Below are 25183 nucleotides of genomic sequence, written 5' to 3'. Positions count from 1 at the left end.
ATCTTTAGTCTGATCTGTATGGGCACAATACATGCATGGAACCAATTCATTTTTTTTTTTAATGAAAACACACTGTTGCAATGACATTAGAGCTTATTAATAATAATAATGACAACCAGTTTCCTTAGTTTTTGATTCCACTTGCCTTTATGTCTCAGTCCTTATTAGGTCTTCTATAAAGTATAATATACAGTTTATTCTAATTTTTGCTATTAAATACATCATATTAGTGGCAGCAGGAATTACATTTAATGTAATGCAGAATAAAAATGACCTCCTTATAAATAAAGACAGTACAAGTTTCAATGCCATGCTGAGGTCTCTACCGTTAAAATCATTAATAATTAGATTTATGAGAAATTAATCATATTTTTTAAAGAAGTAAATTGAGAAAATGCAAAATGGTACTTCCTCTTGCTGTGCTCTTATTGCAGGACTACGTTCATAATACTAAACAGGCTTAATCAGGCTTATCAGCAGTTATAGCTTTAAATCCAAAAATGCCAATGATACAGACAATATTGTTTAAACTACAAAAAGTCTGAAGGCTGTATCTTGAATACCTGAGACCAGGGTCCTGAGCTCCACTCTGCTGGGCAATCCTGAATGTTGCAAGCCTGCACTTGACTGGGAGTGATCACTGGACACTGTGAATGGCCCACCAACATCTCAGTTTGCATTGTAGATTTCTGCACGCATTGAATTTGGCGAGTTTGTTGTCCTCCACCACATGAAACACTGCAAGAACTCCAATCACTAACTGACCAGCTGCAAACAAAACAATGCTTAGATGAAATTTTAATAAAGGGATTTTTTGAATGCATATCATGTGCAAATGGGCCACATTCAACTGAGGCCTATTCACAGTAGTTCACAATACACATCTGTTGTGTACTTGCAATTAAATATACATTTAAAACTTACTATGCTGGACATGGCTGGTCATTGCATACTTTGGTACCAGAATGTGGTTTGCTCTTAAATGCACACAACGAGGAATCAACTTGTATTTGATGATCTTGTAGACAAACAAGTTTTGCCATCATATGACCTTGAAGTGACATAGAAACAGATTTAATATGTGTGACAATTTAGGGTAAAGTATAAAAGAGAACACAGTACATGAAGCAATACAAAGAAATAATGCAAGAATAATTAATGCTCACCCCCACCGCAAGTGACAGAACACCCCGAATACACAGGGAACCAAGAGAAGTTCTTTTTTATAGCCGTGGTATTTTCTTTTGCAGAGTTGGGTAAGGTGTACTCCCAAGTAAGTCCTTGATTCTTTCCTTGGAAAAGAATCTGATTTAATGAAAGAAAATAAGAGAAAAGAAATGAGAGAAATGTTGTCACATGATGATAAACCATAAAGTAATGTATTCTCATTGATTTGAATATGGCCCTATGAGACTAAATATTATATAACTTATTCTTATACATTTTACCTTGAAATGTAACTATTCACAGTATTCCTCATGTTTCACCTAACTCCAACTAACTGAACAAACACAATTCATGACATTTTCCATATTGCATTGTCAACCAATAAATATACAGGGCAAGAATACACATGCATAACATTGTGTGAATGAAGAATAACATTTTGATCATTTCATATTGCTGATATATGAGATGGAGGGAGAAAGATGTAGAAGGATAAATATTTGTATAGCATTGTATTCTTTTAATAGAACAAAAAAAAAACCCTCAAACAACCAGGTTTTCTGTGAGTGATGCCACACAATAGCTTATCCTTGAGTTATTCCTATTGCTAGAAATGGGACGCAGCACGTGGAGTTATTGTTTTTGATAAAGCATTTTCAGCAGAGTGGGGGAAACGTGGGTGAAATACCCCAGCATCTCTTTACCCTAAGGAAAGCTTAGCAGTTGTTTATCATCTGTCGGGGTTGTTCATGCTGGAGAGATATGTATAAATAGATCATATAATAATCTCTCTAATGCTTTATTTACCAGTAGATCTTTCCAGCTGATGCGAGGTCACCCATTCCAATTAGAAGAAAGGAGGTTCCATCTAAATATTCAGAAGGGTTTTTTTTACAATGAGAGCTGTGAAGATTTGGAATTCTCTCCCTGAATCAGTCATACAGGCTGATACATTAGATAGCTTTAAGAATGGGTTGGATAGTTTTTTAGAAAATAAGGTGTAGGGGAAAAGTCTTGCAGGCCTTGCTTGGCCCCCCTTAATGGAGTGAACAGTTTCTAGGTGCCCATGAGGCCCTTCTAGAAACTGTTCAAGGTTATGTGTAACATCTGTGAGAAGGTTCGTATTACTGTTATGTTTTTGTTCTCAGTAACAAGGTGCAATATCTTTGAAGCTCGCACATAGTGGTACTCCCTTTATTTTCACATAACTAGCTAATCACACTGACTTGTACTCCTCCTCACTCCCTATACTCCCTTCCGTACTCCTTTCACATACCATTCCCATGAAGTTCCCCACCAGAGGGTATATAATGTGTGGTCAATCTTTTGTTTCTCAGTTCTGACCTACTTGTGTATCAGAACCCACGGAGCTCGTGTATGTTTATTATATAAATAATAAACCTGGATTATTCCTTTTACCTCGGTGATCTCCGGTCTTTGGATTATTCCCTAACAAAGGGAATACAGGGTTATGGAGGATAGCTCATAGTACAAGTTGATCCAGGGGCTGGTCTGACTGCCATCGTGGAGTCATGAAGGAATTTTCCCCCCTCTGAGGCAAATTGGAGAGGCTTCAGATGGAGTTTTCTGCCTTCCTCTGGATCAACTGGCAGTTAGGCAGGTTAAAAGGCGGAAATTGATGGACATGTGTCTTTTGTCAACCTAACTTAGTATGTTATAATAGCAGAAATCTTTAAAAAAAAAATGTTTCCATAAAAAATACCCCAATCTCCTAAAGCTGTGTACCCCATTAGAAAAATTTAAAAAGTTATAGCCCATACAAGCACAAAAAGTAAATATTTTAACATGTTAAAATGAAGCAATGTTCAAAATGTATTTCAAAAGCAGCAAAAAAAACTTTACAGCTGAAATGATTTTAAGAGATCCTCTGCCAAGCACTTCAGTATGTCTTTTGGCTACAATAACACTGTACTTTAAATCTGCATAATACATTGATTAGTTGCAGTAGCTTGTAATGTGTGTAGTGTGAAAAATAGAAAATATAGCAGTCATAACAAAAATCTAAAGCTATCATCCAAAACAATGTAATGATTCTATTAATAGAGATTCAGTGGAAGTTTTCCAACCCTAATTTAAGAAATCTCCTAAAAAATAAATAAAGCCGTTTCCTAACAAATCAGCAATAAAAGTCTGTTCTTAAAGCCAATAATATGGTGCTTGCAAGCTGGAAGGACCTCGGTTACAGTCTACTTGGCTGGACAACATCCAGATCTTACTCAGCCAAATACCAAGTGTTCTCAAATTTAAAGTTGGTAAGCAAGTTCCCTACCAATAGTGTGTTGAGCTTAAGATGTACGCCTAACCCACTGACCACCTGACCAGACACAACACTCAGCAAACTTGACCGCAAAGAAAGGAGTTATAAAATTTACAGCTTCTTAAGTTCAAAACCACAGACGCTATGACTGGAGTCTGCCAGATGCACAAAAGTAAAATATTATGTTATTTCTTGTTTCAGCTGATATCTTTCCATACAATTTTTAGTACATTTTTTACTACCTACAAAACCAAAATTACCCCCCCCATAAAGGGGCCAAGAGCCCTTTAGGTGTTTCAAATATTGGCCTACTGCTTTTTTTTTAGCTAAAATGTATGAAAATATCATTAACCTTTAATTACAGATGTGTGGGTCCCTGTGGTCAAGTCTGAAGTTTTCATGAGTATCCATTTGTGAGGTTTATGTCCAAATTAATAAATTATTAAAATTAAATATCAATGTATTTTTTTCTTGAACAGTCACCTAGAGCTTTGATAGTGATGGGAACAATAGCTTGGGAACAACTATTGATGTCTTGATTCTATTTCTCAACTTTATCATGGAATTCTGACAAATGGTGCCAATTCAAATTTTAAAGCACCTGTGATGACAATGTTGCACTAAATTTTCCTAACCTGGGCTTGCACAAAAAAAAACAACTTCCAAGGTGGTATTTAAAAATGAATTGTATTTGCACAATGGTAGAACAATAGTACAATATTACATCTTAAAGGTAAACATACTAGGCAGCTTATATCATACAAAACAGTTCGATAAGCGTAACATAAGAATTCCCCTTGATAAAGGCTTATTGCTGAAACGTTGGGGTAATTCTCTTTCTGTGGCCAGTATATCAGCTTCCTTTAGCTTTTGATTACACTATGGTGGTATGTATCTATATTCTTATTATTATGCTTATTGAACTGTTTTGTATGATATAAACTGCCTAGTGGGGTTACCTTTATTATGTAATATTGTTGTCTTAACACCTGCCTATCTGTCTGTTTCCCAGCCTTCAGCTTGATCTCGGTTCCAAACAATAGGACCACTGACCCCTGTCGTGACTGACAATAATAAAAAAAAACATATTTTTTAATACATGTTATTCTATGTGCCTTTAATCCCACACTTCTGCTTTGCTAGTGCATATAAAGTATTAATAGTCAGTGCTTTGCCTGCTTAATATTTATCTTTTGATTTCCATAATAATGCTATTCATTGAAAGATCAGTTGCCATGACAAACATCCATGAGCTCCTTCTATACTGTGATTAGTTTTAAAGGAATTTTTGGATACTTTAAGCAACCATAGCACATTGGTGCATTTCCATGAAGTATACCATTAAGTATCATTGACTGAGGTTTGACATTTGATTCAAAAATGTCACACCAATTTCAGAGACTGGGAATAAAATAGCAAAGACTAAAATTAAAATTGCAGAGTAAATAAGTAGTAACTACAATATACACATTTGCTCTAGTGAAATACTAGGATGTTAACATTTTAAAATAGTCAATATTAATGAGTCTTATTTAAAAATAAGGCATATGCTATAATTTCTAATTAAAAGATTTACAAAAAAAAGCAGGTCCTTCTGATATATAAAAACAGAAAACACTTCTGGATTTAACTTAGGTATAGACACTTAGGGGCAGATTTATCAGGGGTCGAGATTTGAAGTTAAAAAAACTTCGAATGCAAAAAGACCAACCAAATAGAGGTCGAAGGTTTTTGGGGGTCGAAGTGGTCCGTATTCAGCTTACTTCGAATTGTACGATCGAATGAATAGCGCCTTCAATCTACTTCAATTATAAGTTTTTCCCCAAAAAAATTCGATCTCTCAAACTCCACCAATTGCATCCATATAGGTTCTAGGATGTCCCCCATAGGCTAAAACAGCACTTCGGCAGCTTTTAGGTGGCACATTTCCCAATAGAAAGACAGTAGGGGTGATTCTGAAGGGGGCAAGACAACCCTTTTAATACATACATAAAAAACAAAGAATATAATGCATTATCAGAAACAATTAAGTCTAAAAGCTTACTTCAAAGATCAGTGTCTCATTGGTGGGTCCAGCTGCATAAATGCTTTCAGGTTGCTGGAAAGATCGTTGATAGTCAAAAATAGTGCCAGCAAATGAGAACTTCCTAGGCCAGTCAATAGTCCAATCAGCAGTTAGGTAATATTTTTTCTTTAGGTTGCGCACTGCAAGATAACTTGTAGATGCTTCAAGTTCACGCACATGTATACTTCTGGCCCCAGCTGGAACAGTTACAACTGAATAATAACCTATCACAAAATTAAAAAGAAAAAGTAAACTATAGAGAAGTTAAATCGATAGCAAATGTGTCTAAAGGAAGGGTACTGAAGAAAAAGATTTATCAAGTAAAAAAACAGTACTTTTTTTGTACACAGATAGCAGGGAATCTTTTTTCACATAGACATTAACAAGAGGATACTCCTTTAGACTTGAGGGGTTCTTCACAGTGTGGGAAGCAAGGTTGTGGAATGCTTTGCATGGAGTCTAAAGTAAGTTTTGTATGTGTAAACATTAAACTCACAGGGCTTAAAAAATGATTTTAGATTTTCAGTTTTGCTCAAAGAACCTTTCTGAAGACATACTGATAGAACTGAAATGTTGACTCTAAATATAAGATATACATAGATATTATATTAGATATAAGGCTATGCTTAAGTATCATCAAAAATATTTTAATATTTTCCTGTCTATAGCACAATAAAACAGAGAGAACAACTAAACCCATGTGGTTACAGTGATAATGAGCCATTTTTAAAAAGCTCAGTTGGGTTTAAAAAATCCAAAGCAGGGTCATCATCACTCTTATGGCATGAGGCTACATGACATTTCAGGAGGAATACAAATTTTATTTGGCAGAAAAAAAAATCTCCATTTTTATCATGCCAAAGAAAACCAATAGAATTCAGAAAGATGTCCATGTCAGATTAGTTTTTATTCTATGTATGAAAAATAATCCTGAAAAAAAAGAATAGATTAATAAATTCCATAACCTCTTTTATAGTTTTCAACTCAACAGGATGTGACCATATTTTTGCAGCACTTAATATCACAGTATATTAGACATGTTGTGTTCATGGATTGTTAAAATTCAGATATAAATTAATTGGTACAGGCCAATTACTTTCTTACCATTGGTTTTGTGCTGATTCAGATTCTGCCCTCTGTAGAATGTACATGTTGAATTATCACCTTTACAAACCCCACAGGCATCTAGAGTCGCTTTTGATCCAAGAATATAATCACACCCTACAAGCTGCCAACATAATTGCAAAACAAAAACAGCATTAAAAGCCTGTTAATGTCAGAGAGGATCATATCACAGGATGCAGTGTCTCATTTCTTCATGATAAGAGCAAAGCTGAAATGAAAATCTGCTTTCCAATTTATACCACTAACTGGATATTACACCTCTGTATATAATGAAAATCTCAATGCAGACAAATAATAATAACCTCAGTGTGCTAAATGGAACTGCTGAAATTATCTGTGCCGTGCATCTTATGAGAGAAAGAAAGAAAGAAAGAAAGAAAGAAAGAAAGAAAGAAAGAAAGAAAGAAAGAAAGAAAGAAAGAAAGAAAGAAAGAAAGAAAGAAAGAAATTTTGTACCCAGTTCAAAAGTGCAATGTTGCACTTAAAAAAATATACAACAGGGTACATGTAAAAAGATTTTGGTAAACAGTATTTGCATATTATACACAAATACACAATATCTTGCCCCCATGTGGTGTAGGCCTAAGGCAAATGCCAGTTGAGATGTTTTATTGGCCAAAGGAAACCACACTCCTGATGGGCAACAAAGCACCCAAAATTTATTTAAATCACTATCTATATGTCAAGCACCACAGTTAAAATGGACTTAATTTATAATTACAGGTATGGGACCTGTTATCCAGAATGCTCGGGACATGGGATTTTCTAGTTAAGGGTTCTTTCCATAATTTGGATCTGTATACCTTAAGTCTACTACAAAACCATTTAAACATTAATTAAAACCCAATGGGATAATTGTGCATCCAATAAGGATTAATTAAATCTTAGTTAGGATCAAGTACAGGGTACTGTTTTATTATTACAGATGTAAAGAATTATTTTTATAAAAATGTGAATTACTTGATTAAAATAGAATCTGTGGGAGATGGCCCCCTGGTAATTTATAATTACAGATGACTTCATTTATAATTACAGGTATGGGACCTGTTATCCAGAATGCTCGGGACCTGGGGTTTTCTGGTTAAGGGTTCTTTCCATAATTTGGATCTTTATACTTAACGTCTACTACAAAATCATTTAAACATGAATTAAACCCACTACAATAGTTTTACTTCCAATAAGGATTAATTGCATCTTAATTAGGATCGAGTACAAGGTAAAGTTGTATTATTACAGAGAAAAAGGAAATAATTGTGAATTATTTGCTTAAAATAGAGTCTATGGGAGACAGCCCTCCGGGAATTTGGAGCTTTCTGGATAACGGATTCCTGAATAATGGATCCCATACCTATAAAATATTTATAAACTATTTATAGTTTATTAATAGCCTTGGATATTATGATTGTCCAAGAAATCATCCAAGCCACTCTTAAATGCATTAACAGAATCAGCCATCACAACATCACCCGGCAGTACATTCCACAACTTCCCTGTCCTCACTGTGAATAAGCACCTATGCTGCTTCAAATGAAAGTTCTTTTCTTCTAGTCTGAAGGGGTGGCCTCTGGTACGGTGATCCACTTTATGGGTAAAAATGTCCCCTGCTATTTGTCTATAATGTCCTCTAATGTACTTGTAAAGTGTAATCATGTCCCCTCGCAAGCATCTTTTTTCCCGAGTCAACAACCACAACCTTGAGAGTAGTGATGGGAGAATTTGTCCCGTTTCGCTTTGCCACGAAATGCGCGAAATTCGAGAAACAGACGAAAAATTTACAAACACGAATCTTGACACCAGCAACAATTTGCTAGCGTCAAAACTGATGCCAGCGACATGACCAGCACCATTTGACGCACATTAAAATCAATGGGCGTTAATTTAATTGTTGCTGGCGTCTAAATTGACGCCGGCGTCAGAAGAATCGTTGGCAGTAAAAATTATTTTTGTGGCAAATTCGTAAATTTATTCACTGGTGGCGAAACGTGAAAATTTTACGCATATTTGCTCCTGGCAATAAATTCACCCATCACTACTTGACAGTCTACCCTCATAATTTAAGTCTTCCATCCCTCTAACCAGTTTAGTTGCACATCTCTGCACTCTCTCCAACTAATTTATATCCCTCTAAAGGACTGGAGCCCAAAACTGCACTGCATACTCCAGATGAGGCCTTACCAGGGACCTATAAAGAGGCATAATTATGTTTTCATCCCTTTAGTTTATGCCCTTTTTATAACAAAACTTTATTTGCTTTTGTGGCCCCAGAATGACACTGCCCAACTTGTTATCCAAAAAACCCTGAGATCCTTCTAAGTTAAGGAAACACTCAAAACACTGCCATTTAGTGTAAACTTTGCATTTATATTTTTTGCCAAAGTGCATAACCTTGCATTTCAAGTTTCCTCATTTTCAAATTTGCTGCCCAGTTTTCCAATTCAATCAAATGACTCTGCAAAGTGTCAGCATCCTCTATGGAACCTATAGTTCTGCACAATTTTGTATCATCAGCAAAAATAGAAACAGTACTTTCAATGCCCACCTACAGGTGATTAATAAACAAGTTGAAAAGCAGAGCCCTGCGGTACTCCACTAACAACAAAATGTTCCATTTAACACCAGTATTTGTAGTCTATCTTTTAGCCAGTTTTCTATTCAGGTACAAATACTATGTTCCAGGCCAACATTCCTTAATTTAACCAGTAACTTCTGTGTGACACTGTATAAGTGAGTTTGTGGTGCCTGATCCTCTGCTTATTTCTGCCTACAGACACTGGAATAAAACTTTGCTTTGCTTGATCGTTGATAGATGCTGGAACTACAGCATATGTTAGCCATTTCCTTCATTCCTCCTAGCCCTATAGAGCACAACAACTCCAGTGAGATTTCTTCAAATGAGATAATGTTCATTCCATTAAAAGAAGGTGCTACACTAAAACCACTTTTTGTAGCACTGGGTGCAAGCTGCTTACCCCACTATAAGTGAAGAAACCCCACTCTGGGTAGGCATTATCAGCCTACCCAGAGTGGGGTTTCTTCACTGATAGTGGGCTGGTTTTAAACCTGAAACTTCACAACATTTTTTGCCACAAATAAACACATTTTGGAGTGTTACTGTATGATTGCTTTGAAATATAATGGTTAATTTAATTGATATCACTTACAGTATGTTATACCAATATAAAATGTCATACTATATACTGTTTGATAGTTAGGGATGTAGCGAACCGCCGATAATGTGTTCGCGAACGCCGTTCGCGAACACCGGCAAAAAATGCGAACAGTTCGCGAACAGTTCGCGAACTTCGAACATCCGAAAATCGTTCGATTCGAACGATCGAAGGATTTTAATCGTTCGATCGAACGATTTTCGTTCAAATCGAACTCGATTTTAGCGACCGAATGGTCGAACGATTTTGACGCGAACGCCTATTGGCGAACGTCGCGCGACGTTCGCGAACTTGCGGCGGACGCGAACAGCCGATGTTCGCGCGAACAAGTTCCCCGCAGAACAGTCCGCGACATCCCTATTGATAGTGTTATGCAAATAAAGAGAAGATCCTACCTCACAGCTGCCATCAATGCAGACATCATAACCAGTTGTGGAACATGGAGTGCCATCTTTTACTTTGTTGGACATTGCAAAGAAAAAGTCAAAATCTTCAGCTGTACAATAAAGTTTACAGATATTTTCCTCTGCAACAAAAAGTAAATCACTATCAATCCACATGAAATCCTGATGTTTTATAAAGAAAATAGAAAATAGTATTATTAAAAAAAAGTTGCTCCCAAATCTGAACTGCATAGAATCATTTTGTGTTGTTTTGCAGAATGACCTTTTTTGGGGGGAGATTATTTTCAAATGTATGGCTTCTATTTAAAACATTTTGCATTAACCAAAATTAGCTGCACCTTACAGTACACTATAGGATATAATTCATGGCTAGCATATGGGTTATTTTACTTTTTATTTGTAATATTGTATTGAAGTCACATTTATAGCTACTGGTATGTTAATATATATTCAGCATATATATATATTCACCAGGGGTAGGCAGAAGAGGCACCTGCCTAGGGTATATCAATAGAGGGGCACTGTGCAGGTACGTGTTAAAGTGTCATGTTTGCTGATCTCTGTTGCTCTCCCCTCCGTTGCCCTCCCCTCTGTTGCTCTACCCTCCCTCCCCAATGCTATGGGCATGCATGGTGGGGTGCGTGTGCTCACACATGGGAGGGGCTTTGTCCAGTTCTGATATTCAGAAATTTGTTACCTGTAATCTTATGAAAAACATTCAACCACTACAAAAAACCTCAGCACACTTACCTTCTACCCGAGTATAAGGCTTCCATTTATAATACCAGCCTCTGAAAGGCTTGCTGTTGTACTCTGCACATTGCTGTGCGCGGAAATCTACTGTATTTGGTGGACACGACTGAATATTGCAAAGCTGATAAATACGACTGGAACCCTGACAAAATTTTCCTCCAAACTGTGGTCTGTAACAAAAAATAGATTTGCTCAAAATGGGCTCTATGGGAGATGGCCTCCACATAATTCAGAGCTTTCCAGTTAACAGAATTTCAGAATAGGCATCCCATAACGGTATTACATATTTACAAAATTAGGTAAGATAATGGATGATGAAGAGTTAAAAAAAATCTTTCAGCCTTACTTTGGTTTGTTGCAATGCCTCTCTTGATACATCACTCCACCACCACATTTTCTAGAACATTCTGACCACTCAGACCAATCTGACCATCCACCGTTAACTGGCTTTGGACCATGATCCCCAAATTTTACACACTGTCCTCTTCGACACCACTGTAAACAAATAATTTTATTACCACTTACAATAAAGCTTTTGAGCTGCTGAAGTAAATCACAAGGGCTCATTTATAAATTTTTGCCTAATTTGCACTTAATTTGCAGCAACCAATCAGTGATTAGCATTTTTAAGCAAGATGTATCTAGAACAATTCTAGCAAACATTTGATTGGTTTCTCTGGGTTACTGTCCAGGTGCAGATTTGCCCACTGTTAATGCCAAAAACGCTATTTAGGGATTAGGGGATTAACAGGCCAGATTTGCATTTATTTTTGTGATAAGGAATAACATAGGGAACAAAACTAGTAAAAAATACACTAATTGCATTAAAGTGAGATAAATGAAAATAAATATAAGAAAGCAGTTCATTTTCACATATAATTATTGTTTTTTTACAGATTTTAAAAAAGTAGTTTATATTATTTTACCATATTTAGACCACAAACGGTGCCTTCTGCTGCCGGCATGAACTTTGTCTCACACCTATGCCCAGCTTTGTGGCACCAAAGTGACTTGCAAATGTCCTGGAGACAGAAGCAAAATTTTGAAAATTAAAAAGGATAAGAAAATGTAGCCATAAAAATACCCTTATGGGCAATACCCTTTTTTATATTAAGGCTAGGTATTTTAAATTACAGTGGCCATCTCACAAAGAACTTACGAAATCATAACTCTATGACCTGTCAGTTGTGATATATTTATAGAGAGATATGCAATATTCAGGGCTATAGTTTGTGCAAAGTAAAATAAATAAAAAAAACCTAGTCAATGCTGCACAATATGTTGGCACTCTAAGAATACATGGTAATAATGATAATTATACCTTGACAAAACTCAGGCTGCATTGCTTGGCCCTCGGTCCAAACTGCCATTTGCACTGGATATCTGCATCATATATCTGCCCAGGCAGTTTATTGGGATATTTGAAATCTCCCAACTGCTTTGGCTCATCAATAAGACATGCAGACTGAGCTGTGCTGCAATAAATTGCAAAGACATTTTTTTAAACATATACGTATTACTTATGTAACCTTATTTACAATAGCAAGCACAATGTGAAAAGTGATAAAATAGACATAAATTGCCATGTTTTTACAAAAATGCTGCATTTTCCAGAGCTATTGTGAGTACAGAAATAGGATCCATTATTCAGAAACCCATTTTTCAGAAAGCTCTAAATTATGGAATGGCCATCTCCCATAGACTCCATTTTATCCAAATAATCCAAACTTGTACTTGCTCAAACTAAGATATAATTAATCCTTTTTGGAAGCAAAACCAGCCTTTTGGGTTTATTTAATGTTTGAATGATTTTATGGTGGATTTAAAACATGAAAATCCAAATTATAGAAATATATGTTATCCGGAAAACGCCAGGTCCTGAGCATTCTGGATAACATGTCCCATACCTGTATTTGCTAAACAGCAAGCACTGAAACTTGCAGGTCATTCACAAATTTGCATTGATCAATCATACTTAAACTGAGGTGCACAACATTTTAAGGGGGGTTGCACCAGTTTGGGGGGTGTGAATGTGTATAGTGTCAATAACACTGGTAATGCAGGGGTACCTGATATCCACTGAGCACCAACAGTGGGCTGCAGATTTTGTTAACCTTTGAGATCAGGAGCAGTTTGTTATACAGAGAGCTTATTTGTGGACTAATAATTTGTTTTACTAGCATCTTTTCAACAAACAATGACCCCGTGAAATTGGTTATATTTTCTTGTTTATGGCAATGGCACACCACGAGATCGATTGCCAGCAATAAATCCCTGCTCCTCCTGTAAAAATTTCCCGACCAGCAATAATGTGAATCACTGGTGGTAAAACCCTTGTGTTGCTTCCCAATATGGCTTGAAGTTGCCTCTTATCCCTGGTAATTAATCTCCTGCTGTGCCATTGTGCCTAAAGGGATACTGTCATGGGTAAAAAAAAGATTTCAAAATGAATCAGTTTATAGTGCTGCTCCAGCAGAATTCTGCACTGAAATCCATTTCTCAAAAGAGCAAACAGATTTTTTTATATTTAATTTTGAAATCTGACATGGGGCTAGACATATTGTCAATTTTCCTGCTGCCCCAAGTCATGTGACTTGTGCTCTGATAAACTTCAATCACTCTTTACTGCTGTACTACAAGTTAGAGTGATATCACCCCCTCCCTTTTCCCCCCCAGCAGCCAAACAAAAGAACAATGGGAAGGTAACCAGATAGCAGCTCCCTAACACAAGATAACAGCTGCCTGGTAGATCTAAGAACAACACTCAATAGTAAAAACCCATGTCCCACTGAGACACATTCAGTTACATTGAGAAGGAAAAATAGCAGCCTGCCAGAAAGCATTTCTCTCCTAAAGTGCAGGCACAAGTCACATGACTGAGGGCAGCTGGGAAATTGACAATATGTCTAGCCCCATATCAGATTTCAAAATTGAATATAAAAAATGCATTTGCTCTTTTGAGAAATGGATTTCAGTGCAGAATTCTGCTGGAGTAGCACTATTAACTGATGCATTTTGAAAAAAACATGTTTTCCGATGACAGGATCCCTTTAATGCAAGAATAAAATATGTGTTTACTTAATTGAAACAATAGGCCCTATTCCTTAAGATCCAATAAAAAAGTGTATATTTGGCCCCTTTAAGGGTAGTGGCAGATGGGGAGATTAGTCGCAAAGCAACAAATCTCTCCTACTTCGGACAACTAATCTCCCTGAAATGTCTACCTGCCAGCAAGAATACGAATTGCCGGCAGAATGGCATACGAATCGTTTTGGATTTCCGAAGTCACCCGAAGTTTCCTAGTGAGGCAACTTCAGATGACTTCGGAAATGTATGCCATCCCGCTGGCGATTCGTATTCTTGCCACTACTCTAAAAGATAAACATCTGAATTATACAGCAGTTTTTACAGACTTTTATAATGACCTGAAATCTATTCTGAAAATAATTAATTGCCTCTGACAATAGCTATGGATGTTCAGAGAACAGTTGCACAGAGTCTCTACACAAAGGAAAAATTCACAAATTCTCCAGAAGTAGAATGAAAGGTGAATGTTAACAGCAACACCTGGCAAGCAAAATAAAAAAGTCAATTTCTAAAATGTTAAATGCTTCAAAAACAAGAGGAACATCTGGTCTGCTCTTCTTCATAAGGTAACAATATGTTGGCTTGGGAGCTGTGCTGTCACACTGACAGAAGTGATAGGTTTAGAAACTCATAAAGCTGTTGTGGTCATTTCTGCTAGTATTCTTGGCAGCATTACTACCATTCAAGTGAAACAATTTAATAAGTTAATTAAATTAAGAAAATTAACATCTGCAGAAAGATGACAGTCATTTCCCATTGCAGTGTAACAGATGGCAGTTGGCTCTCACCTGAGAAATTTCTTAAGATATTGCCTGCTGCATGCAGACCAGGAAAAGAGACCATTGTTTCCTGTTAGCGTGGGAGACATGATGTTGCCCTCTGCCTTCCCACATGGGTTGCCTTCTCCATCATGGATCATTCCAAAACTGTGAACAGTACGAAGCAAAAATGTGAGAGAGAGAATGTCACTTTTAAAGTAGAACTAAAGTTTAACAAAAAAAAGTAGGGCACAAATGTTGTACATTATGTTTTGGGCTTCTATGCCTGCCCAAGGCAGTCACAGCCCTTTAAAAGGAAAGATTTGGGTCTCCAAAGATGTCCCTGTGGCTCCCCATCTTCTTTTCTGCTGATTCACTGCACATGCTATGGACTGCAGTCAGTTATTGAGCTTAGGGGCCAATGCACAATATATTGTATACAGGTATGGGACCTGTAATCCAGAATGCTCGGAACCTGGGGTTTTTCAGATAATTGATCTTTCCATAATTTGAATCTTCATAACTCAAGTATACTACAATATAATGTAAACATTAAATAAACACAATAAGCTGGTTTTGATTCCAGTAAGAATTAATTAAATCTTTGTTTGAATAAAGTACAAGGTACTTATTACAGAGAAAAGGGTAATCATTTTATTTATTTTTTTAATATTTGATTAGAATGGAGTCTATGGGAGACAGCCATTCCATAATCCGGAACTCTCTGGATAACAGGTTTCCGGATAATGGATCCCACACATGTATATGCAGTATAATATAAATGTCACTTTATAAGGATGATTAGTAAATAATTCAGATTATTTGTACATGGCGGCTCAGAAACTAGCACAATTAGCATCAGAATGTAATAATCAACCCCTGTAGCATGAGCTCTGAACAGCTGCAGAGAGCCCACTGAGCATGTGAGTGTCGCAGACACTCCTAACAAGATCCAAGATGGGAAACTCAGATGACAAATTTGAAGGTTTCGATGATTATTACTAGACTTGTTCCATAAATTCAATATGTAAAATATGGCATTTCCTGCCAAATTCATTCATAAAGTTTATAAAGTAAATATTCATTCATAAAGTTCAGTTTTAATAAGTTTTCTCTTAACAGGTTACTACAGTATATCTCTATAAAAAAAAATTCTCTAAATCAGTGCTATTCACCTGGTGGCCTGCGGGCTGCATCCAGCCGCAACCCATCCCCCTGTGTGGTCCCCCACATTAAAGTCTGCCTGCTGTGACTGCTTCCCTTGTGTAAACTTTAAAAGGAATTACTTTATTTTGGACCTGATAACTAATAATACTGAACTCATCTCTAACATTTTCATGGTTAAGCATTTAGTGAATAGTGATCATAACACGGTCCTCTTTGAGATCTTTTTGCAGAAACAACGAAATGAGGGAGTAACTAGAACAATAAATGAAAACCTTGCCAGTATATGGGCATCTCTACAATATATTAACTGAGAAAGGCTTTTCAAAGGATTAAACACAGAAGAAAAATGGGATGTCTATAAAATGCTGCTTAATAAATATATATGTCAGTATATTCCATTTGTAAGCAAGGATTGTTGGCACAAAGCAAAACCGTTGTAGTTTAACAGAAGTGTTGGTGTTGAGGTTGGTAAGAAAAGACATGCTTTTAAGGCTTTCAATTAACTTGGACAGCTGAAATGTTTGTCATGTACAGTATAAGGAGGCCAACCAATCATGCAAAATAGCAAGCTAAAATTGATATGGAAGGGTATTGCAGGAAAGTGGATTTCAGGCAAGGGGAAATTCAAAAGAAACTAGAACATGTAAAGATAGACAAGGATCCGGGAACAGATGGTATTCATCCCAGGGCACTAAAAGATCTTAGCTGTGTGATTTACTTAATGTTTCAGAATTCATTGAGGTCTGGGATGGTGCCTAGAAAGTGGCAAAAAGCTAATAATGTGGTGCAGCTATTCAAAAAGGGATCTTGTTCTCAGCTTCAAAACTATAGGCTGGTTAGTCTGACACAGTGGTAGGAAAGCTTTTCGAAGGGGTACTAAGAGATAAAATACTTGACTTTATTGAAATCATAATACTATGAGTTTGTGCCAGCATGGTTTTATGCATAAGCAATCTTGCCAAACAGATTTCATTGCCTTTTATGAGGAAGTGAGCAAGAACCTCGGCTCTGCAATGACGGTGGATGTAATCTACTTAGACTTTGCTAAAGCATTTGATACAGTACAACACTGGTTACTGATTAAATTATGTAATATTGGCCTGGAGCACCGTATTTGTACCGGGATAGAGAACTGGCTAAAATATAGATTACATAGAGTGGTGATAAATAGAACATTTTCTAATTGGACCATTGTTGTTAATTGTGTACTGCAGGGATCTGTCCTTGGCACTTTGTTTTTTAACTTGTTTATTAATGACCTGGAGGTGGGCATTAAACATACTTTCTATTTTGCTGATGATAATAAATTGTGCAGAACTACAGGTTCCATGCAGGATGCTGCCACTTTGCACAGTGATTTGACTGAATTGGAATTTTCAACCCTACTTAATTGTGTAACTATGTAACTATACAACTTATGACTTAGATAGAAAAAAATAACTTACTTGTGACCAGACTCATGAGCAATAGTAAAAGCCAAACCCAAACCAGTGTCCTCATTTATTGTACAACTGCGGTATTTGCTGCACATTCCATTGATAGGTGCAAAACCTGAGTTACAAATAACAAATATTTAAAAAATGAGTGTTTGAAGGGGAAAACTGCAAACTGCCAATGCTGGACCATTCCTCAACTATTGTTTGAGGAACTCCTATCTACTCTATTGCACTTTGTCTGGTCTATGGTGGCAAAGGCAAGTCTGGCGCAAGAGGTAACATTCAGTAAAATCTGCATCTTAGTGAATTTGCATAGTTACATCCATTCGCCAGAACGCAAATTCGCCAGGCATTAGGGAGCACTTCACTAGTTGTTCACCAGCAACCATTAGTAAATTGGCGAACTACCGAAATGACGTCACGTTGGCGAAATTTCACTAGCGTTAGTCACTTCGCGATTTAGTAAATCTGCCCCTATATTTTTTCTTTCTGTAGAATGGATATAGGGCACTAATGCAAACATTCGGCTAAAAAGACAGATATTTGGTAGGGCTAGCTTTGATAGGATAGATCAGATTTGTACTTATGGATTTGTGGATTTGTGGAATGGCACAGATTAACATTGGGAATAAGATTATATCTACCCATCTTTAAACATCTCTATACATCTCTGTATACATATGTGCATGCACCTGTCAGCTTCTACATTCAATTTATGGCTAAACTAGAGTGCGCCAGGCCCCCCTGCAAAAACATCCTCAGAGGGGCCAATCGTACTCTCATCCCCCTCTGATCCCCCATCCTGCCCACTTCCCATCCCGCCTCCACCCCATCCAAGCCCCACGCCTCCGCCCCACCAACTCCCCCACTACTTGCGTCCCCCTTCTTTGCCGTAGGTAAGAGATCGGCTGGGATGTAGGTTTTTTTCATTAGCTATAGAAGATGCTGACCCAACAGGCCCCCTGCAACTGCTGGGTCTGCTTCCTCTATAGTTACTTCACTGGTTTACAATGTTTTATAATTTACTGAAACAATATGAAAAAGGAATTTCAAATGTTAATAGAATCCCCTTAGTGCAACTGTAATGTCCTGTGCTTATTGAAAGCTTAGTAGTTTAATTCTATTTACCTAAAGTATCGCAAGGCTCATTTTTCCATGAACAGATATCTAATCCCGTTAAAAGTATGGCATGGTCGTGCCTTTTCCCATGCTTTCCCGTTAGAGCTGACTGCCACTGACAAAAGTTGTTTAATGATTGATCAGCGTGATGATTGATTGTAAATCCTGCCTGTGAGGGGGGGGGGGGGACAGAAAAGGAAAACTAATTATTCACAGGCCGTAGCTAAAGGTGTCAAACAAACAGTTTTGTCACATGCTTTATGCAGGTTGGCAATAGATATAACTGATGTACCTTTGGGAAGTGGGATCAGTGAAACAATGTGGCTGAGACAAGGTGACAAAAATGACTTCATTTATTTACACTTGGAAAGCAGCAGATAAAAGGTAGAAGAGAAAAATCATTCATATGTCAGAGACCCGGGAGCTTGTCTCTATATGGCTGCAGTTCCTAACACTACCATTCCAACAAATGCTGGGAGTTCTACAGCAGGCTGCAACTCCATAACCTATATTCAGGACAAGCTTATCTTAGTTGCTTTCATTCCCTGTCAGTAGTTTAGTTAATAACTTCAAGTTATTTATGCTGCTGAACACGTTTTATTTTGCACTTTGAATGGGTATTGTTTATTTCAACAGCTCAAGCTTTCCTGTATATTAATGTAATTAATATACATTTTCCATGGAACTACAATATCCTCCTGATAATGCCACTGATATTGTCTATATTGATATACTGATGGAATAGTATTCCTAAAAGATTAGAGCCCTCATTGGAAAAGGCTGGGCATTGTCATTCCTTATCATTGAATACCTTCCTCCTGAAAATATAACAGAAAAATACACTTAAAAAAAAAAGGTATGTGACCCACTGCCCCCATCTCAAAAAAATAACCTTAGTGGTTTAGGATATGTGTGCTTCCATTTTATGGGCATAACTCCCAATAATAATCTTTCTGACAACCTAGTAGAACAACATACCTGTTCATCTTCTAGTAGCAAAAGGCTAACAACCACGATATTGATATCTGTTCCTATTGTCCCATCCTTGAAAAGACTTGAAACCTAAAATACAATTGGAAGGGTATGTATGTGTCAATTGATGCTCCATTTTAATGTTATTTATATTTTTCTTTAGACCCACCACTACGCTTATGAAATTATGGTTTCCAAAATACTGTCAGATTAGGATAATTAGGCACTAGCAACCTGATAGTAGTTAAAATTCCATAATTACACCTGCACAACAAACAATGTTATAATTTATAATTTATAATTTTTTTATAATTTAAAAAAAAAAATGTAGGCAAGTAGAATTACGTCTTTGAATTCCACTTGAAATTCATTTTAGTGTGAACTACTGCCTTAATAGTGATCCCTATAGCTGGTGTCTTGCTGAAAATGTAGTGGGGAGACATACAGTAACATCTTGCTTACCAAGTTACATAGACATATTTCTATGCAACTTCAATAAGCAGTTACCGGCAAGACTTAGGGGGCTCTTTATAAAAATTCAATTGTGCGACAATTTGAATTGCTCAACTTTTTCGAATTGTCAGCCCAAAAACTTGAATAATTCAGACTAACAAACAGAAACCACACGTGTATCAAACATGTATGTATCAAATGAAAACCAGCATCAAACAGCCCAAAACTCTCAAAAATCATGTAGGCAAAAAAATAATTCCAATTGTAATAGGGGTCATCTGCCATTGACTTTTTAATGACTTCAGCAGGTTTTAGTAGTATTTTCAGAATTTTTCAAGTTTGTTATCTCTCTAAAAGTTAGAGTTTTTCCCCTTAAAAACTTGACCAGAAAAATTTGAGGTTTAATAAATAAATCCTAAAGGTAACCATACAGTACATGCTCTGCTTGTATTTAGAAGTTTGCAAATTAAAAGATCTTAATTGGCTTTTTGGGTGGTGACAAATCAGGCTGACCCGATCATTTAGTCCATGGATTACATAATTACGTAATGGATTACAGATTACATAGGGGTCTATGCTCACAGTTCAGGAGAAGACCATATCTACTACCTTATGTGATCCTTATCTGATATTTTTTTATCAGCCCAACAGATGTCTGACAAAAACCCAAGTAGATATTGATTGAGGAGGCTGGAACAATAAGTTCCAAAACCATTGCTGTTTACTGTTACAAAAAAGCAATAATGTAATATATTATATACTTTAACGTAGACATACCACAGTAGAAGTAAAGATTTAAACGTCAAAATTAGGTACGGTTCAGGATTTCAAAACATAGCACAACCAACACTAGGATTTGTAAAGGCTAGCCTTTACAATAGCTTTCATATGAATTCTACATTCATTTCAACATACAATAGATCCCACCTGATTTTCTAGCCATAATAACAACTTAGCGGTTAGCTGATATTATCTAATGTATTTGCAAATATGTATTTGATGTTTATGTTTACCCAGGTCTAGTAACCCCAGATGTCTGGTTTCATGCAAGACCACCAGTTAAGGCAGCCTGCTAATTTTCTTGAGCAGCCTAAAATAACCTCTCGATGCAACTATGGGCTACTTTGAAAAGTGATGCATATGTGTTCACCCTGGTGAGTTACATTATTGCCTATGGGAAAGCATTTTCAGGGGAGTAGCTGTCCACAGTAGAACAGAATTAGAGCAGGCGACTAATTTCCACATCTGCCATAGCCCTTATAAACAATTCAGATGTATAGTACATGTTTTAGGTTCATGTCAAACCCCAAGACCTTACCATATTCATAACCGTCAGTATATAAGTGGTTACGCTGTCTTTGCCATGTTTGTCAACCATTTTCTTATCTGCCACAACTAGAGTTTCAACTACCAAGCCCCCTGAATGTTGGGATTTTGTAGCAGATCGCTTTGCTCTTGATAAATTTCCATATTCATCGGTTCTTGCATAAGCATCTTTTGGCAATAAACTCTGTGAATCTATGATGAAAAGTTATTTAGACACCTTCATCAATACATATATACATTACAGAACATTACCTAATTAAGAAACATTTGCCTGAAGATACCAGTACACTGTTTCCATATTGTAGACGCTCATAAATTCAGACAACCTTTAGTTCACCATTGCAAATTTTCAGACAGGACAGTTTATCTTCAATCAGAGAGTATTGCAAGAAGATATGATATAACCTAACCTCTGACCTGGTATACATGCCCAGATGATGGGCATTGAAAGACGGCACACTACAAAGCCAAATCTGAGCATGTATAGCCAGCTATAGCGTTATTGAGATGTTGACCAATATATTTATTAACAGAGATGGGGAAAAGTGCACAAGATCCAAGCTTCAAGCAAGAAAGATTGCAAAAGCAGAACGGTTGATAAAATTGCCTGTCCTGACGACAGCCTATATGACCGGAACAGCAGGAAGAGAGTCAGAAGTGCTGAGTGGGGGTATTATGTTTGGCAGAGGCTGCAGCTAATTGTTCTGACTTATAAATTTAAATCATTTCATCTAGGGCCCAGTCTTTAAAACGAATTAAAAGATAATATCATCTGAAATATTACTGAATTTATTCTTTTAAATATTCTCCACTCACATTTGTTTTGCCTTCCACAAAAATGTTTCTGCAAGCTATGAGATCCACTTAAAGATGTTTGATCAGAATCTGCTGGATGCTTCTCATTGGTATGGCTGGAATGCACCTTGTTGGGGGCAACTTTGTCTTCTACTGACCGCTTATATAGTACGTGTGGATGGTGTCCATCGGGTGATGTATAATTGTGCTTTTCTGCAAGGTGTTGAGGTAATGGTGATATGAAGAATTCACTGGTAGGTGTCCTTAGGAAACCTGACTAAAAAGAAAACATTTTTAGAGTATTTTGTTAACTCTCAATGCTATATAATTTGTGACACTTGCAAGTTGTTTTTTTTTTATTATTATTTAGAGGTGTTTTAAATCAATGCCAAATGGATGAATTCCACCATATGGATGAAGTTATCCAGAGGTTTTGGCATTTTCTTGGGTTAGGCTCCTCTTTAGTGTGCCAGCATTTTAAAGACAAGTAATAAAAGGAGAACTAAAAAAACGTCAATACAATTGGAATTAATTGAGAGGAAAGTCAAACACTTAAACATTACAGTAAATAGCTGTACCACTGTTATAATATTCTGATCGGACACTGATCCAATGGAAACTTTTTCCACCTTTTATATATATTTTATATAAAAGGCCATACTCAAATCAGTTTGGATGGTAATCGGTGACTTAAAAGCTAAAAACTGTGCACTGAACTGGCAAATCATTATTCACACTATTGCAAACCATTGATGAAAAAAGTCCCTTGGTTCTTGGTCGATCCCGTATCACTGGATATTCATTTGCTTCACCTCTTAATGTAATAGTAAAAAAGTCCAGCATGCTTTATAAATAATTTTCAGTACTATTATGCTTGCTTAAGGATGCATAGTGTATTTAAAACTATTCAGTACATAATCCTCTCTGACTTGTGTTCTCAGGTACAAAAGCCAGTACATGAATTATAATCCCTTTGATAAATGCACACATATCTATTTCCGCTTGGCTTCAGGGTACATATTTTAAATGGAATTGGCAGAGCAAAGCTACAACAAGACTGTCATTTGGGAGAATAATAATCTTCTTTATGCTAACAAAAGGGCAGCTATTATTTTAATGGCAAACTACATTTCTTTTTATTCTGTGCTGTGCCAGAAAAAGCAATAGTAATGCATTGTTGATAATTGTTCCAGTGAATTCCATGTGGTTTAATGCACAGGATATTGTTTGCATACCTCTTTAGTCTCATTCATCTTCTAAAGGAACTTGTATTAATTAAGATGTTTTGTTTCCTCAGCAGTTTAAAGATACAGCAGTTGAAATTATTTTATTTTTTTTCACTAAAGATTTACAGTAGTTAAAATCAAAATCAAAAGTTTCTAATAATTATTTGGCAAAATTAAACAAAAATAAATTTTTTATAGGACAAGTTACATGCCATAAAAAACTGTTGTTTCTTATTATTACTCCTCATCTTCATAGCATGTTTGCAGTATTATCTTTGTAATTTTCCATTCACATCAGACATTGATCTAAGCTTCTAATGAAGACAATAATCCACCAAAAAAATGTTATAAAGTATCAAGTCAATGAGAGAGTGTCAAAATCACTGCTGGTTACTTAATACATAATAAATTGATTTCTAGCCTCATACAAGGTAAACCATTAAAAATGACAATATTCAATTTTAGGCCACTTTTATAAGGATCTGCAGGACCGTCTAGCATTTTGAAAAGTAACAGTGAACGGAATAAACAGAAGCAGTAGAAATTACAAAGATATGCCAGAAATACATAAAACAGTTTAATTTGATATATCTTTATCAAAGATGCTGGCTAATTACGCATTTGACAATTTATTGTTTGAAACATGGATGTGACTCCTTACCCCCAACTTGCAATTTGCAGGTATTGAGCATGATTTTTGGTGGCTCAAAACAGAAAAACTATTTTGGACAAATTGATACTGCTAATGAATAGTGAAAATTATGACCAGTTTAAAATAAAGTACAGTTTAAAGAGGGTAAATAAACAAGCAGCCACAAGCACCAATATTATGAAACCAATTTTGTTATAAATGAATCAATAATATGCTCAGTCAAGAAGTCATCTAAACCCTTCTTAATGGCATTAATAGATTCTGCCATCAAAATGTCACCTTTTCTTAAAGAAAACAAGCTCAATGTGTCTTTCCTCATAGATTTATTGTTCCATTCCACTTACCAGTTGCACGTCTCTGCACTCTCTCCAACTTATTAATATCCTTCTTAAAGGGATACTGTCATGGGAAAAAAAAAAATTTTCAAAATGAATCAGATAATAGTGCTGCTCCAGCAGAATTCTGCACTGAAATCCATTTCTCAAAAGAGCAAACAGATTTTTTTATATTCAATTTTGAAATCTGACATGGGGCTAGACATTTTGTCAATTTCCCAGCTGCCCCATGTCATGTGACTTGTGCCTGCACTTCAGGAGAGTAATGCTTTTTGGCAGGCTGCTGTTTCTCCTTCTCAATGTAACTGAAGGAGTCTCAGTGGGACATGGGTTTTTACTATTGAGTGTTGTTCTTAGATCTACCAGGCAGCTGTTATCTTGTGTTAGGGAGCTGCTATCTGGTTACCTTCCCATTGTTCTTTTGTTTGGCTGCTGGGGGGGAAAAGGGAGGGGGTGATAATCACTCCAACTTGCAGTACAGCAGTAAAGAGTGATTGAAGTTTATCAGAGCACAAGTCACATGACATGGGGCAGCTGGGAAATTGACAAAATGTCTAGCCCCATGTCAGATTTCAAAATTGAATATAAAAAAATCTGTTTGCTCTTTTGAAAAATGGATTTCAGTGCAGAATTCTGCTGGAGCAGCACTATTAACTGATTCATTTTGAAAAAAAAATTTTTTCCCATGACAGTATCCCTTTAAGGATTGAAACACAAAACTGCACTCTTTAAAAAAAAAAGGAAATCTATATAGCACTTTTCCCTGTGGGACACAAAGTTCTTTTACTCTTGTCCAGGGTCACAAGGAGTTGCCACAGGGAATTCAACCAGGTCGTTAGCATGAGTTACTACATCAAGGGCTAACCTAGAGGTCAACAGCTTCTCCTCATACTAAAAG

At 36.5% G+C, this 25183-nt stretch overlaps 1 protein-coding gene across 1 annotated transcript in view; it reads right to left on the bottom strand.

Annotated features, from left to right (window-relative positions):
• Window positions 1–25183, bottom strand: part of adamts18.S (ADAM metallopeptidase with thrombospondin type 1 motif 18 S homeolog) — a 48726-nt gene that overhangs the window by 4679 nt on the left and 18864 nt on the right. Inside the window, exons 4-19 of the mRNA XM_041561135.1 lie at window positions 22094–22349; window positions 21270–21469; window positions 19505–19588; window positions 18536–18695; window positions 17417–17522; window positions 14835–14972; window positions 12281–12434; window positions 11886–11981; window positions 11306–11454; window positions 10957–11129; window positions 10198–10328; window positions 6615–6738; window positions 5490–5734; window positions 1167–1305; window positions 925–1051; window positions 564–768 (exon numbers count right to left, since the gene is read on the bottom strand). Of these exons, the coding sequence (XP_041417069.1) occupies window positions 564–768; window positions 925–1051; window positions 1167–1305; window positions 5490–5734; window positions 6615–6738; window positions 10198–10328; window positions 10957–11129; window positions 11306–11454; window positions 11886–11981; window positions 12281–12434; window positions 14835–14972; window positions 17417–17522; window positions 18536–18695; window positions 19505–19588; window positions 21270–21469; window positions 22094–22349 (2487 nt within the window). The remainder of the gene's footprint in view (window positions 1–563; window positions 769–924; window positions 1052–1166; window positions 1306–5489; window positions 5735–6614; window positions 6739–10197; window positions 10329–10956; window positions 11130–11305; window positions 11455–11885; window positions 11982–12280; window positions 12435–14834; window positions 14973–17416; window positions 17523–18535; window positions 18696–19504; window positions 19589–21269; window positions 21470–22093; window positions 22350–25183) is intronic.

This window comes from Xenopus laevis, chromosome 4S, assembly GCF_017654675.1.
Source record: "Xenopus laevis strain J_2021 chromosome 4S, Xenopus_laevis_v10.1, whole genome shotgun sequence".
In the NCBI taxonomy this organism is placed as follows: domain Eukaryota; kingdom Metazoa; phylum Chordata; class Amphibia; order Anura; family Pipidae; genus Xenopus; species Xenopus laevis.
The sequence above is the reverse complement of the archived record's forward strand: the minus strand, read 5'-3'. Positions and strand labels throughout refer to the sequence as shown.